Source organism: Eulemur rufifrons, chromosome 2 (genome assembly GCF_041146395.1).
Source record: "Eulemur rufifrons isolate Redbay chromosome 2, OSU_ERuf_1, whole genome shotgun sequence".
Taxonomy (NCBI): domain Eukaryota; kingdom Metazoa; phylum Chordata; class Mammalia; order Primates; family Lemuridae; genus Eulemur; species Eulemur rufifrons.
Window position 1 is genome coordinate 116,806,321 of NC_090984.1, and position 16,078 is coordinate 116,822,398.

A 16,078-nucleotide genomic window follows, 5' to 3' on the forward strand; every position below is an offset into this window, starting at 1 on the left:
CATCCCATGGCTCCATGCAAACCTAAGTTGTCATTCAAAGCAGGCGAAAACCACAGGCTTGAGACTGCAGTGTCACCTTGGAAAGCAGCTGCTACCGGCCTTTGAGACGCCCTCCAGAGGTGAGGCAGCTTTTGATATGCGAACTAACAAGTTCACATATTCCTTCGGAGCAAAGCCCTGCAAAACTCCTGAAATCATTTCTGTCTGTAATACAGTAATATTAATCCAGGGACCAACACATATTTATGGGGTACCTCTGATATTTTGAGACAAGCATACAATGTCTAATGATCAAATCAGGGTAACCGTTTCTAAAATAACCAGATTTTCTCCTTGATTGGAAAACAGGAAAGGTGTGTGCTGTTTCGGTTTCCTGGAAATTGAAACTTTTCTCATATTCTGCCTGGATGACCTGAGGCTATGCTTCAGTGAGGGCAGAGCTGCTTAAAACCTCTCGGGAACCCATCCAAGCTCTAGACTGTGGGGTCAGCTCTACATTCTCGGGAACTGCTCTTCTCTGGGTAAGACTGGGAGGATGGGCAGAGGCTGCCCCTCCGTGGCCCCCAACCTCCGGTGGGGAGGGGATTCGGGCAGTGGAGGGGAGGCCGGTACATCCACTCTCTCACCCTCAGGGTGACTGTGATTGTAGAAGGTGAGTCTTGGTGGGAAAGGGACTTGAGCCCCCACCTGCCCTTGGACTCAGGAACTTGGAAATAGTGATCCTTGTCCATGCCCGGGTCTCCCTTGGGCCTTGAGGGCAGTTGGGGTGAAGCAGGCAGGAGAAGAAGTGTTTGGAGGAGCCAGATCAGAGCCAGCACAAGCCTGTGCTTTGGAAGCAGCTGGACCCGTGTGGGATCTTGCTTTGCTGTGAGAAGGCTCCTGACCTCGAGCAAATCTCTTACCCTCTCTGAGCCAGGCCATGTTTCCTCATCTATAAAATGGGCATAGGGTCCCACCTTTCTCCTGTTAGTGGGCATAACATACATAAGAGCAGGCACCTCGACTGAGGAATATGCCTTAAAAATGTAATTGGCTCCAATTTCCTAATTTTTGTGCCTTTTAAATTGCTCCCTGTAGACTTAAGGAAGTCCCAGATGTGTCTAAGGAGTTGGCACTGGGGGTTTCAGGAAGAAGGAAGCAGCCTACCTGGGGAAATAAAATCCCCCAGGGCCCTTCCCCAGTGCAAGTCCTTTGGTAACCCCAACACCCTAACATCCCTCCTTCCCTCACCCAGGACTTCGGCAGTGTCCGTCCAAGCTGACCTTTCGTCATGGGTGAGTGTTCCTGGGAGGCGCTGGCGCTGGGGGTGAGGAGGCAGGTGGGTGAGCACAGGGACCTGCCTAGGGACCTGTGGGTGGGGGGGTGGGGGCAGCCTCATTGTGCCCTCCCCCCACCCTCCCCCAACCGGGTGTCCTCCCTGGCTTTCCCTCTGAGAAGGCACAGCCTTGGGCGCCCCACAGGTCCCCTCCCCTCTAGGCCTGGCCCCCTTCTGCCTAGACTGAGGGGGGCTGCAGCTCAGTCCCACTCCCTTCGGCTCTCCCTCCCCCTGGATTCACCGCCAGAATTCGTCTCCTGTAGGTTTTTACCTTGTCAACAGGACCCCTCTGTCCTGCTGCATCTCAGATCCAGAGCACTGAAGACTGAACTCTGACCTTTTTTTTTTTCTCTTGCCCAAATTCCTTTCTAAGAGGGTTGGTGAGTCACACCTACAAACCGTATAAGCGATAAAAATCTCATTAAATGGATTTTTATTAACCTGGTATAATATGGCTTACTTTCCAACCTGAATCTGGTGTAGCATCACATAACAGAAGACCCCCTTGTCTCAACTTGAGCATTCCCTTCTACTGACTCCAGGTCTTTAGACAAAGCTTAACTCTTTCAACCAATTGCCAACCAGAAAAAATCCCTAAAAGCCACCTATGACTTGTAAGCCCCCACTTCGAGATGGCCCACCTTTCGGGCAGAACCGATGTGTACCTTCCACGTACTGACAAGCAGCCAACTGGGTGGGGACCTGAAAATCCATTTGGGACAAGCCATCTGTCCAGCAGTCCTCACCTTCTCCAGAAGTCCGGCTTCTCTGAGTGAAGCAGGGAGAGCTAGGCAGGGGTCATAAGCCCAACCTGGGCAGTCCCCTCCCCATCGGTGGGCAATTGGCTCAGAGAGTGGAGGGGAGGCTAGTGTGGAGTCACTCACAGAATGTTCTCTTGGTTTCAGGAGTTGTGGAAGCTGTGGTTAAAAGAGGTGAGTCTCTGCAGGGAAGGGGTCAAGTCCCCACCTGCCCCTGGGGAGGTGGACGGGGTTGGGGTCAGGGGCAGCCGGCCTTGTTCATGCTCAGGTTTCCCAGAGCCTCATGCAGGTAGTCGGGGGAGGAGATGGAATGAGGCAGATGAGTAGGAAACAAGGAATAGCAATAAGGAGCTGGAAACTCGAAATGGTGAGCTTGGAGATAGGGAACTGGAGTGTGTGGAAAGGCGGGTGTGGTGGCCATCTCCCCTTTGCAGACCTTTCACTGTGTGACCTGTCACTGTGTGACCTTGTCTTTGAACTCCTCTGAGCCTCTGTTTCCTTTGCCGAAAAACAGGCCACTGATGCTCATTCAGGGTTATCACGAGGGTGACATGGGATGAGACAGCAGAGTTTGAACATAGTAGATGCATTAGAGAGAAGCCATGGGCTCAGGTCCCCTGAGTCTAGTGGCTTCCGGTGTGCTTTGGAGCAACACCACAGTGTGCTCTTTGCTTAGCTCTCTCCTGGGCAAGATTTGCTCCCATAAGATTTGCTCCTCAGTGAAGATAAGAAGCTTGCGAACCACACCATTGTTCCAGGGTTTGCCTGAGGCAGACACTGAGGAAGCTTCTCTCTCTCCACCCCCTAACCTGGCTATGTCCCCTCATCCATGCCTCCTGGCCGTGCCCATGGTCTCTCCTGCACTCAGAGCTCACCTGCTTCTCCACACTCCCTGAAGTCCCCCAAGCTTGACCCAGTGTGTGGAGGTCCCTTCCCCTGAGCCCACCCCCCAGCCCAGCAACTTTTCTTCGCAGTTGTGATCTTGGCCCTGCCTGTGGTGCTCAAGGCCGTTGGCCGCACCAGTGCACAACTCATTGCCGGCTCCATGGCCAGAGTGATGTCCATAGCGGCCACCACTGTCACCAGAGTTGCTGTGAATGGCCTCAGGGCTGCTCTGCGGTCAGTGAGTAAGTGTCTGGGCAGGGCTTGCTGGGGAGGGTGAGGAGGAGGACAAGAGCCTCCGAGGACCCAGCCCTGGTCTCAGCCCTGCCATCCCCAGGCCCTGTTCCTTTGTCTCACCTCCACATGGTCTCTCTGAGCATCTCTGAGGGAAGAAGGAGCCCTGGCCTGGGGCAGGCTGGGGTCAGGACAACTCTGCCTGAAGCAGATTTGCCGGGTTCCTTGGGGCATCTCCCAACCATGGGGGTTCAGCAGAGAACCCACCACCGGGGTTCATGCCACTGGGCAGCTGCCTGCAGCAACCCCCTCCCAAAACAGAGATCCTGGTGTTTCTAGGAAGGGGAGTGGTGGTGCTGGGTGGGGGTCTCTGGGCCTCAAGCCCTCCTGAGAGGCCCTGGAGTCTCTGACTCCACAGTTCTGTGTCATGGAGCTGCCCGGCCTGCATGTCCCTCTCACCTGCCGCCTCTTCCCCAGGAATGGCCTGACTCTTCCCATAATGCAGACTCATGCTGGTCTCCGCTGAGTCTGCCCTTGTGGCCTGCATGGTGTGCTTTGCATAGCTCCCTGCCCCTGCCCCCGCCCCTGTGGAGAAGAGGACCACGTGACTGCAGAGGGTGCAGCCAGCCAGCCAACTCAGCGAGGGACCCGTCCTGGGAACACAATGAACCTAGTGCCACACGCCCAGAGGAAAATACGGAATAAAATTGCGTTATTGCAACTCCTCCTGGAAGCTTCCCTTCTTGCTTGTGGTTGGGGCAGGCCCAGCAGTGACCACCCTGATACTTGGGCTGGGGAGGGGCGTGTCAGGCTCAGTTTTCCTTCCTGACCCAGGTGTCATAGACAGCTGGGGTGTGGCCAACTGGAGTGAATCTAAACCGGAAGGCAGAAGCTGTCTCTTGCCCTGCTGTTGAATTTGTATGAACCCTGGGCAGGTCCCCTTCCCTCTGGGCCTCTGTTTGCCCGTCTAAATGGGGAGTTAAACTAAATGACTCTCAGGACCCCAGCCAGGGTGGCTGTTTGGCTCTGTTCTTGTGAGAAGTTGGGAATAGGGGCAGGGGAGGGTGTCCTGTTTTGAGCCACTTATCCCAAAGCCAGAACTCCATGTCCTTGCACAGTCACCTAACCCCAACCCTCTGCAAATCCAGTTGCTATTTCCCAAGTGGCTGGCTCAGGCTCAGGACTGTGACTGTCCCATCCCGAAGTCAATATCTGGAGTCATCCTGGACTCCACTGCCCAGTCTTGGCCTTTTTTCCTCCAGCAGGCAGCAGGAAAAGTTAATTTGTTACAGGAGGTCTGACCTTTCTGCTTCAAGGCCCTTGTCCCTAAATGTCCTCTCTCTCTCAGAACAGACCCTGTACAAAATTCTCATCCCTAGGATGGGTTCTGCCCCAGGGCATCAGGACATTCGCTCTCACTTGATTTCCTCTTCCGTTCCACACACCCTCTGATCACGTGCTGTGGTCAGGCACTGGGTTGGCTGCTAAGAGACATGACTTGGCCTTTGTCTGGGCAGCGCTTATGGTCCCCTGGAGGATGGACGCACAGGCAGATAGCCATTGACAATGCCCTCAGATAAGCGCCACCCCGGAGGCCAGCCCAGGGCTCTGGGGGCCCAGAGGATGTGATGGCATGTTGAGGAAGGCATGGATTTCATCCTGAGGGCTTTGGAGAGGCACAGAAGTGTTTCAGTGTGGCAGTGACCCAATCACACAACCACAGACTCTACACCCTTGTGCTCCCTGCCCTAGGCTCTGTCAGTAGTCTGCCAAGTTCTTGGTTTCCAAGGAGAACCAAAATTATGAGCGTATGTGGACATTTCAAAAAGTTGAACAACTCAACTCATTCGTGTTCTCAAGTGGCTCCTATTTGGGTCAGTGAAGCATGGTCTCTACCCAGCCATAGGAATAAACCTCTTGGGGTATTAATTCTTTCAATATGTGATTCTTTTTCTTTTCCCCCTTTCTTTGATGCCTTGGGAAATCTTATAAAAGCTGTGAAACTTCTCACCACAAAATGCACACATTCCCCAAATAATGCCCTCAATTTCAGGGCATTCCTTAGAGTCTCTGAAGGCCCTCATTGGAATAGCAGGTAAAAGCTCCTGCATTAACTAAAAGTGTAAGCCCCTCCACAAGGAAGGCACTGGGGTCTGACCTGGATCTGGAAGGATGGATGGGTCTCCAGCCCAGCAGAGGCCTGGTAGGCAGCCCTTCAAGGCAGGTCACCCAGATCTCCCACCGTTCTGGACTGTGTGTCTTGACTTCCTCCCTGGCCCCACTCATGAAGGTGAGACCTCCCGGTTCCCAGAGGGCCTGGTTCCATTCTGGCATTGAGTTCCTGGACCCCACCTCTGTGTTCCATGGGCTCTCACCTGGTTCTTCACCTCTGGCCCCTCGGCTTTGGCCTTTGCAGTAGGCGGAATTCTGAGAATGGCGCCCATTGACCTGCACCCTTGTCTAATCCCCTCCTCTTTGGGTGTTGGGCAATCCTCTGAACATGATGAGATATGACTCCGGTGATTATGTTGCATTAATAGCAAAAAGGAGATTACCTGTTGGCTCTAATCCAATTCTTCGGGCCCTTTAAAAGCAGAGAGTTTTCCCTGCTCATAGCAGAACAAGAAGTCAGAGATTTGAAGCACACAAGGTATTTGAGGCCTGTTTCTGGTTTTGTGGATGGAGTGGCCATGTGCTGAGGAAGGCAGTTGGTCATTCGGTACTAAAAAAAGTCCCCAGCTGCCAGCCAGAAAAACTGGGCACTTCAGTCCTGCAACCATGAGGAATTAAATTCTGCCAACAATCTGAATGAGCTTAGAGGCAGATTCTTACCACAGCCTCCAGATGAGAGCCTAGTCTGCCCAAAACCTTGATTTTGGTCTTGGGAGACCTTAAGCAGAGGACCTAGTTAAATGCACTTCGACTTCTAAACTCCAGAGCTATAAGACAGTAAATGGGTGTGGTTTCAAGTCAACCAAGTTTGTGGTAGTTTGTTATGCGATAACAGAAAACTAACACAGCCTTGATATCCTGTCTCCCTTTACTGGGCTGAGGCTTGTTCACGTAGGAGCTGGCAGAACTTTCTCTGGCAGCCCCAGTATTCCTGAAAGTCCTGGCCCCAGTTGGTCCCCAGGACACCAGGTCCTGCTCCTGTGAGACTCCAGATGTCCCTGCCTGTCCTCAGGGGCCCAGTGTCAGGGGAAGCCAGGCACAGTCACAGATAACCATGCTCTGGAATATTGAAGAGGGAAGTGGAGGTGAATACTCATTGTAGGGACCTAGAATGACTTCCTGTCAAGACTGGTGTCTTCTTCAGAGTGGCAGAGGCTGCTAGTAGTCACCCAGTGTCTTCTCTTTCCTTCTGGTTCATAGGAAGAGAGCCCTGACATTTGGCTGGGCACATGATCCCCAGGGAAGAACTGCATTTCTAAACCCTCTTGCAGCTAGATGTGCCCATGGGACTGAGTTCTGGCCAGTGAGAGGTGAGCAGAAACAAGGCATGCAACTCTCTGGGCATGCAGTTAAAGGGGGTGCAGGGGCCCACCTTTGCCCCTTTGCGTTTTCCTACAAGCTCTGCTGCAGGCAGGAGAGTATCTTAAACCCATTGTTGATAACAGCCCCTAAAGGAAGGCAGAGCAACAAGAAGACTGCAGCAGCCTGGGTCTTCTAGAGCAGAGCCACCACCCCAGCTGGGATTCTTAGATGGCACAGTAACAGGGAAAGAAATTTCTCTTGTGTAAGCCAAGAGAGTTTCTTTTACTGCACACAAACATGCACTCTAATGAACATAGTAGGGGATCTTTTGATTGCAAGCAATGGAAGAATTAACCCAGAAAAGACAGTTGTTTTCACTTCTGTTCCTTCTCGGAGACATCACTAAAATATCAGTTAAGGATTAAAAGACAGCATAAACCTACGTGGACAAAGAGAAAGAAAGGAGATGACAGTAACAAAATTTTAGGAGCCAGAAATGACATGGACAAGTGGCTCCACTTAGCAGCCCCAAGAAAGCTGAATCTGATGTTGTCAGTAAAGAAAGGAGAAGGAGGCAGCTTTGCCCTGTAGGACCTCCAAAGGCTCGGCCACCAGAGTGGCACATGCCCCGGCAGTTGGCAGGAGGGTATGCTGACAGCTGGCGGGCTGACTGGAAGTCTATTTAAGAAGCAGGCAGACCCCCAGGGAACCCCTCTTCAGTAGCCCACTGGAGATTTGTTTTTGGAGAGGTTGGGTCTCTGGACCAGGGAGCACCAGGTATGATTTAGTGCAGAAGCTTCATACTGAAAATAAAAATTTCAGTATGAGAAAGCATTGAGAACCTCAATCTTCATCAATAGGCACCCAGAATGCTGGCAGCCAGGCTATGAGATCCAGGACATGGAGTGTAGTGAATTCTTATACTTTTACGTAACCTTGGCATCCATTTTGGATCTAAGTGGGACTTTGTTATACCAGAGCTAGGGCTTGGTCACCTTGACACAGTTTCCAGTTCTCTGCCCTCTCCCACTTCTTCAAAATGGTTGGTCCACATATATGCTGTATACAACAGCCTCCTGGCGACCACCTCCCTTTGGGGCAGCTGTGTACAACCTGCCCGAGTCACCGTCCTGACCCCCACATCCCACATGGACTGTGCAGATATGGCACAGTGACATCTCTTGGTCACAGTGTGACTCCACTCACCCTGATAGCTGTGTAGCTTCATCACTGGCTTCCCCAACCCCCAGGAGACTTGAGGGATCCAAGGGGGACCAAAGTGGTGGCTCTGAGTTTGCGTAAACCAGTGGGCACGGAAAGGGGTCGCAAGCTGCAGGAAGTGTAGTGGGCCCAGGAGAGATGCGGGTGGAGGTGTGGTCACTCCATACCACCTGGGCTGGGGGAGGGAGGAAAAGGCCTTCTGTGTCCTGGAACCCTGCCTTCTGTCCTTCTGAGTCCCCATACCAATCTCTGAGACACCTCTGGCCACCCTAAATACCCACAGAGCAATCCTAAAAGTGCTGGAACAAGAGGCTTAAAACAAATAATATTTACAAAATATACACTGTGGCCAAGCCATTTCCCATGACTCATCACGGAAAATCCTCACACCATCCTGAGAAAGGCGATGCTACTGGCCCTATTTTGTAGGTGTTGTTAAAAGAATGTCTATGACATCATCTGAGGTACCTAGCTCCCGCTGCTATGGAAGGTGGATGTCTTTCTGTAGGCTGGGAATGGCCTCCTTTGCGGGCTCCTTCCTGCAGATTTGCAGCCTCAACCTGGCTCCTTGCCCACTCGCTCTCTTCCAGCTGCCTCCTTGAGCAACCAGCCTGTGTTCAGTCAAGAAAATTTACTTCCATGATGAATCAAACAATTTTCAACTGATGGAGAGATTTGGGAATGGGGGTGGGGGCAGAGTAGTTTGATAATTTTAACCATTTTTTGGCCAGTCTTGGCCAAACTCTTCTGAATGTCTTTGGTAACAGGGATTTACTGGTGGAAAAGATAACTGAGAAGAAACATTTTAAAATTGAAATTGATCCAGGCTTTCCTTTGACAGATGGCAAAGACAGGGATGGTCCACTGCTTTGAGGGATTTATTCCACTGCCTGTGCCTTGGCACGTGGCACTGTCCAGGCTAGCCCAGCTGGGGACCAGTCCCAAAGCCGAGCTGTGTTCTCTGCTGGGCTTCTGGCAAATCAGGGGCTGCCTAGGGTGCTGAGCCGGTGGATCACTGTGCAGAGATGGTGGAGCCTCCTGTCTGCGGGAAGGAGATGGATGAGACCTGAACACAGCCACGTTTCAGGAACAGCCTGCTGGAGTGCTCTGCCTGTCTCAGGCTTGGGCCTGTGGGCTCCTAAGTGGGGACAGAGGAGAGGGCGGGAAGCTGTCTTAGGTTGAGGCTCTGAGACGAGGATTTGAATGCAAGTGGTTTATTGGGAGGTGAGCCAGGGAGGGGTAGGCAGCCAAGAAGAGGCCCGTTAATGAGTGAGTTTGCACCGTGGGCAACCGTGGCTCAATCCTGCTGGGGCCTTCGGGAGATGGTGAGGAACAGGCCAGAGTTGTCCCACCTGACATGGGTGTTAATGCCTCGACTCCCGTCTGTCACTGGCTGAGGGCTATTCTGGGGGAATCAACATCCTGACGCTTCCAGCCAGCCTGTGGGCCTCCAGGGTGGGGCCTGGGAGGAGAGTGGAAGTGCTGGAAGTAGGGCAGGTAGGCTGCGGCAGCAGGGACTGGGGGAGAGGGTGCGGGGATGGGGCAAGGCTCCCGCAGTGCTGCACACGCACAGTGCACGCCAGATAAAAGGTCATGCTGGGAAATGGCTCTGCCTTCCCTTCTGCTAGGCCTTTGCCCTGGCTTGGGTCAATCCAATCGGGAGTCCAGCTGGGTTTGGATTTGGGGGTTGCTCTATGCTGTGGTTTGAATGTTTGTGTCGTCTAGCACTCTTGTTGAAATATGGTCGCCATTGTTAACAGCATGAAGAGGTGGGACGTTTAAGAGGTGAGTAGGCCACAAGGGCCCTACCCCCATGGGTGGGATTAACGCCATTGTAACAGGGTGAGTTCAGCCGGCTCTCGCTCCTTCTTGCCCTCTCACCTTCTGTCAGGTGATGGCGCAGCAGGAAGGTCCTTGCCAGATGCTGGCACTTCGATATTGGACTTCTAGCCTCCAGAACTGGGCACCAGTAAATTTCTGTTAATCATAAATGACCCAGTCTGTGGTGTTCTGTTTTAGTAGCACAAACAGACCAAGACACTATGGTTGCTGTCGGGGGTTCAAGAAAAGTTACAATTTTGTAGATTGGCTTTTTCTAGTTGTAGGGTGGGAGTGACACGCTCCAGCTTTCTGCATCCTAGGCGGCTCTTCCTGCTTGGTATGTCACCGGGTGGCCTACAAAATGCAGTGTGTGCACCCGGAAGTCCTCCTTAAGACCATCTATTAGGGTGGAAGCAGAAGTTTTAGAAGTTTCATTTCTACCTATTTTATATTTCATTCTTTTCAAAATCTCCATAGAACGAGACCTCTCTAGCGGTGAATGGAGAGTTAGGGGACACCGAAGAGTGCTTGTCACCAGGGTCGGAACTGTGAATGCCCACAAAGTGCCTCCTTCAGGAACAATGCCATCAAGGAAAGTCTAACTTACTAATAAATGCAATCATTCCTCATCCTATGCTGCGTTTCCCTTTCTAAGTGTCTCAAAGCCTGTATCTAAGAAATTCTCTTTTGTCCTTCAGGCCTCAGGTTTCAGAGGGGCCTTCCTTGGCCATGCCACCTAAGGAGGAGCCCCTTCTATTCTTACGTGGTAACATTCGATACACAGCCTGGAGTGGTGGCTGTGGGAGCCCAGGGCGAGGAGAATAAAGGGAAAGGGGTCCAGTCCTCGCTGTCCTGGGTCTCTAGGTGGGGGGCCTGGGGCTGTCTGATGGACCATGGGCAGCAGAGCCCGGTGGTGACGGCGTCTAGGAGCAGGAATATGGGGAGAGGCAGAAAGATGCTGAGGAGGCCTCCAGAGGGACGAAGACAGACAGATGCCCCTTCTGCTCTGCCCTCTGTGCAGCGGAGGCTGATCCTTTGTGGGGAGGAGAGGCAGCTGTCTTGGTCATCCCTTTTCCCCTGGGGAAAAGGCCCAGCCCTCTGTTCCCCGACACTTTGCCTCCCTTTCCTGGGCTCATGGGGCAATCCACGCAGCAGGCCCTGGGAGGACGATGGAGACTAGGGTGCCCTTTCTGGGGCCAGGGCTGCCTTTGTCTTCTGGGGAGCTCAGAGCCCAGGTCTCTGTCTCATAAAGTACAAGGAAGTTTAGGGGTAACAGAAGTGCATGTGCCGCAGTACAGGGAGCCTAAAATGGATGGGGGCAGGATAGCTGGGCGTCGCTCAGACCCAGACTTGCCTCCCTCCAAAACCTCCATGCCTGGGAGTTCCTTTCCCACCTCTAATGGGCTCCATGGCTGCCTACATGTCCCCTTCCTCTGGCTGGCTTCTTGTAGGTGTTTTTTCTGCACCCACACTGCCATGGAAATGCGTCATTATTCATCTCTCTCCATTTCTCACACTGAGCAGCTGGGCCCTACTTCCCCCAGTCACCTTTCCCTTCCTCCACCCACCTTTCAATGCCAGGCTACTTGCCCCCTCCTCCAGGAAGCCTCTGCAGATATGAGAACAGAACAGATCTCTGCTCCTCTGCACTTGCTGCTGGTGGCCTGAGCCCAGCCCTGCACTGAACATGATGTTCTGTGTCACTCTTGTTTGAGTAAGTGGCCAATTCCTCTGGACATCATAAACTCCTGGGGATCAGTGTGGACCCCTCCCATCCATTGCAGCACCCATCCCTACACAAGGACAGGAGTCTTCAGGTGAGAACATGGTCAGGGTTGCAGAGCTTCATGTGTGAACTCAATCTCCCTTTCAACTTTCCAGACACCGCATGGTGACCCTTCCCGACGCAGTCACCTCCCATCCCCATGCACAGGGCCCACATGTAACGCTTGGCACACTGCCTTTTCCTGCTGGCGTGCTTGTGGCCCTCCCGACTGGACCTTGAACTCAGGCAAGGAAAGGACAGTGTGTTGCTCATGCCAGATGTCTAGTACATTAATGAAGGACAGAGGGCTCTGGGGTCAGTAACTCACAATGTGTCCTGGCTACCCTTTACCCTTTCCTCCCGACAGGAACCTGCAAGCCCAACAATGAATGAGGGGGAAACTGAGGCCAACAGAAGGTCCATGAATGGCCCCAGACCATATTGCCATCCCTTGTAAGTCTGGGACCAATGAAATCCTCCTGCCTGCTGATTCTGTGCTTGGTCAACCTGTCACCTCCCTCTGCTCCTCCATGACAACGCAGGCTGGGAGAAGGGGGAGGCTTTGAAACCTCCAGCTCAGAACTCCCCAACCAGAGCTGCAAGAAGCAAAGACAGGGGAGGCACATTTGCACGTGATTTTATTTGTCATGTTCATCTGACTTGAGTGGGGCTTTTGGAGGTTCAACTTCGGGTACATTTTCTTCTGGCTGGTCCTCTTCAGCCTCAGGGCAAGCTGGGGGAGGAGAAGAAGGTGTCTCTTTTCCCTTTTCTGAACCTGCCAACCAGGCTCCAAAAGCAGACCCAACACTGCCCAGGAGGACGTTGGATGACATGGAGAGTCCAGCTGCCCCTGGGGAGGAAACGGAGGATGAGCACAGGGGAGTGGGCAGTGGCCAGTGGCCGAGGCCCCTCAGGAGGCCTGAGGCCCAGAGATCCCACCCAGATCCCTCCTCCACATCCTAAAACCCCCAGGGCTCTGCTTGGGGCAGAGGATGCTGGAGGTGGCTGAAAGGGAGAACACAGGTGACTCCATAGGAACTGAGAGATGGAGAGTCATCCACAGACAGACCTGAAGAGCTGCAAGTCCCTCACTTTGCACAGGAGGCCAATGAGGCCCAGAGAGGGGAGGGACCTGTCCATGTCTCCCAGGTGTCAGATTTGGGTAGAGTTGAACCCAGAACCCAGGCATCATGCACCCTGGGCCTCCTTTCCTCCACTCCCTAGCCATCACCTCCTCAGGCCTCCACTCTCACTTTAAACCTCACTCAGAAGGAGCCAGAAGGCAGGGTGAGGGAGAGACAAAGGACCCCGCCGCTGGGGATGGCAGACTGCAGGGAGAGGATCTCTCCTTGGGATCAGCCCCTGGGCTGGATCCCGTCCTGACTCTGGTCCTCCTGCCCCAGACACTTACCCACTGACTGCAGAGTAGCCACCAGGCCGCCCGCGGACACTCCACCCCCGTTGGCAATGGCCGCTGCAGACATCATCTTGGCTGCTATGGAGGAGGCCGCGATTCCTGCCCCAGTGAAGCCCAGGGAACTGAGCACCACCGGCACAGTCCCCACGGCCACGGCTGTGGGGGGAGAGAAGCTGGATGGGGTGGTGGCCTCAGGGGAAGAGATCCCCTTAGGACTTCTTTAACGGTTTCTGGGGACCGTTGGCTTGAGCATTTGGAAGACAGCAGCTTGGAGTGGGGTCCCAAGGTGAAGAAGAAGTGGGGGGTGTGGAGCCAGGTGCTGTGTGACGCTGGGAAAGTCACTGCCCCTCAATGGGTCTCAGGTTTGTGTGTGTGTAAGTGTGGGGGTGAAATAAGGCATTGTGGTGTTTAGGTTAACAAATTAACTGCCACGTGAGTCGTATTTAACTTACACTAGTTTTGAGCTGGGGGCCTCATGACATATATAACTCACACATCTCTTAACCTTGGAAGCCGAACTATTTTTCAAGTTGCATATAACTCACACACAGAAAACAATAAAAAATAATAACTTTTTCATTAAATTAGAAAGGATTGTTTTGTTTTTGAAGTTTTTATTCTATTTTCATAGTAAACTACTGTGGCCCCAAGTAAAAAAAATTTTTTTTCTAGTGTGGCAGTCAATGTGTTAAACTCCCTTTCAAACAAAATCTTCCTTATATGCTCATTATGTATGAGGACAGAAGGAGAAGCTGGGACCAGAAACGGGGGCGGGGGGGGGCGGCTTTTCCCTGGAGATTTGTGAGTGTTGCTTTCTGCCCCTGTGGTTCACCCAGCCAGCTCCGGGAGGGGAGGGGGAGGGGGTGAGCCAGCCCTCTGAACCCGGGCAGCCGCGCCTCCACGGTCTCCCAGCCTTCCAAGGGCAGGAGCCAGGTGAACTCCTGGCGATGGAGGCGATCCAGGTAACTCACCTCCTCCGACTGCGGCAGCCACCAGCCCTAGAGAGCGAGAGCAGGGGAGCGGGGAGTGAGTCAGCAGGTTGAAGGGGACAGGGAGTGCAAGCTCACCCTGGCCCTTCGCAGGCTGGGGTCGGGGAGGCCCGCCCCCCGCCCCCTGCCCAGCCCTGGCCCAAGACTCACTCTTCATGTTGAGGCCGGTCCCGGTCCCACTCAGCTCAGGAAATGAAAACCTGCTTGTAGCACTTCCCCTGCCAACCAATGGGGACCCGAGCAGAGCGCAGGCGTCGCCCCACACCCCGGCCCCCCACCCAGGCCTCTGTCCCTCTCGTCGGCCTAGGCTGTCGCCCTCGGGTGGGTTCGCTCTTGCTGGGTGGATCTGCCGAAGAGAAAAGCGCTCTAAAGCCCCTGAAAGCCGTAGCAACTGGGCCACAGTCCCCAGCTGTGAAAGTTCTCCCCATGACGGAAGAGCTGTGTGCTGCAAAAATCAAACAAAACGCAAGGAGAAAAACAGTATTTAGTTTCACTTCTAGAGAGAGACACTGATGTGTTTTGGAGCTTTTCCTTCCAGTCCGTTTCTGTCTCCCCTGCCCCACCCCGCCAAGTTCCAATCACACTGCCACACTGCTCTGCGAACTACTGGCTTTATTTCATGGGCCATTTACATTTCCCCAGGCTATTTAATCGTCTTCAACAAGATTTTTTTAAAGTCAAGTTCATTGAGGTGTAATTTACATAAAGTAAAATTCACCCTTTTAGTGTACACTTCCGTGAGTTTGGACGATCTTTCACAGTCGTGGAACCACCAGCTCAGATATATAACATTTTATCGCCCCTCCTCCCCGTCCCCTCAAATCCCATCAAGCTCCTTTGGAGTCACCCCCTCCCCGCCCGTGGCGACCACTGATCTGTTTCCCTCCCCACACGTTTGCCTTTCCCGGAACTTTAACGTCATATTTAATTGTCATCAAATATTCTGTCCTATAGAATTCAGTGTGTCAGCGCCCCCGTTTTAAGGGTTTAAATTCTAATTTTTACTCCTAGAAGTTATCTGGGCATACAGTGCTAACATCATAGGGCGCAAATATTTTCTGTATATTCCTAGAAGTGGAATTGCTGGGTTAGAAACTATGCATTCCTTATGGCACTTGATACTTATTGTTAGGCTGCCCTCCAAAAATAGTATCAGCTTACACCCCCACACCAGTATGGGGGAGGATCCATTTCCTTCTACTCCTCACCAGCAATTAGCATCGTCACTTAAAAGAACCTCTGTTGATGTAACAGGTGAAAAATGATGACTTACTTTAATTTACACTTCCTTTTACCACTAGTAAGTCTAAAACTATTTCTAAGTTTATTAGGCTATGCAGTTCTTCTTTAGTGAATTATTTTATCCTTGGACTTTTTTTTCTATTGAATTTGTTTTCTTACTGATTCATAGGAACTAATGTTACATTAACTATCTTAATCCATTCTCATAGATGTTGCAAATTTTTTGTTTCCAGTTCATCACTGTCTTTTGTGTGTGTGTGGGGGGGGGGGGGTTTCATAGAAAAGTTATTAATATTTATGAAAACTTGCCAATATTTTACTTTATTATTTTTGTCTTTGTGTGCCTAAAAAGGGGATTTCTGCTAGCTATCAGATACATCACCACTGTTATTTTCTTTAGATTCTTCTAGGGTGTCACTTTTTTAAATTAACTTTTTTTTTTTTGAGACAGTGTCTCACTCTGTTGCCCTGGCTAGAGTGCTGTGGCGTCAGCCTAGCTCACAGCAACCTCAAACTCCTGGGCTCAAGCCATCCTCCTGCCTCAGCCTCCCTAGTAGCTGGGACTACAGGCATGTGCCACCATACCCGGCTAATTTTTTCTATATATTTTTAGTTGTCTAGCTAATTTCTTTCTATTTTTTTAGTGGAGACGGGGGTCTCGCTCTTGCTCGTCTGGTCTTGAACTCCTGAGCTCAAACAATCCACCTGCCAGCCTCCCAGAGTGCTAGGATTATAAACGTGGGCCACCACGCTCAGCCTAAATTAACTTTTAATCCATCTAGAATTTAATTTGGTACACATAGAGTGCTTTACATATCTTACATATGTCTTAGCCAGTTGTTCCAACACTGGATTAAATTGTCTTTCATTTCATCTTTGATTTGATATTCCATTTTTGTATTCAAAACTCATATAGTAGGCTATATATCAGTTTACCAGTTAGGACATTTTCTATTCTGT

At 51.9% G+C, this 16,078-nt stretch overlaps 1 protein-coding gene across 1 annotated transcript; it reads right to left on the bottom strand.

Moving 5' to 3' along the window:
- Positions 1–12,095: 12,095 nt before the first annotated feature.
- On the bottom strand, positions 12,096–14,338 carry LOC138380822 (interferon alpha-inducible protein 27-like protein 2). The gene is made up of 4 exons (XM_069465262.1): positions 14,027–14,338; positions 13,859–13,885; positions 12,882–13,043; positions 12,096–12,320 (listed from the first exon to the last, which is right to left on the bottom strand). The coding sequence occupies exons 1-4, from the start codon at positions 14,031–14,033 to the stop codon at positions 12,109–12,111; spliced, it is 408 nt and encodes a 135-aa protein (XP_069321363.1). The 5' UTR covers positions 14,034–14,338; the 3' UTR covers positions 12,096–12,108.
- Positions 14,339–16,078: the final 1,740 nt, after the last annotated feature.

Excerpts from the sequence above, each read along its gene's own strand:
- LOC138380822 (XM_069465262.1), bottom strand. Across the intron at positions 13,044-13,858 it reads GGCTGCCGCAGTCGGAGGAG|CCGTGGCCGTGGGGACTGTG; the intron begins GTGAGTTACCTG and ends CTCCCCCCACAG. Across the intron at positions 12,321-12,881 it reads GGCTACTCTGCAGTCAGTGG|GGGCAGCTGGACTCTCCATG; the intron begins GTAAGTGTCTGG and ends TTTCCTCCCCAG.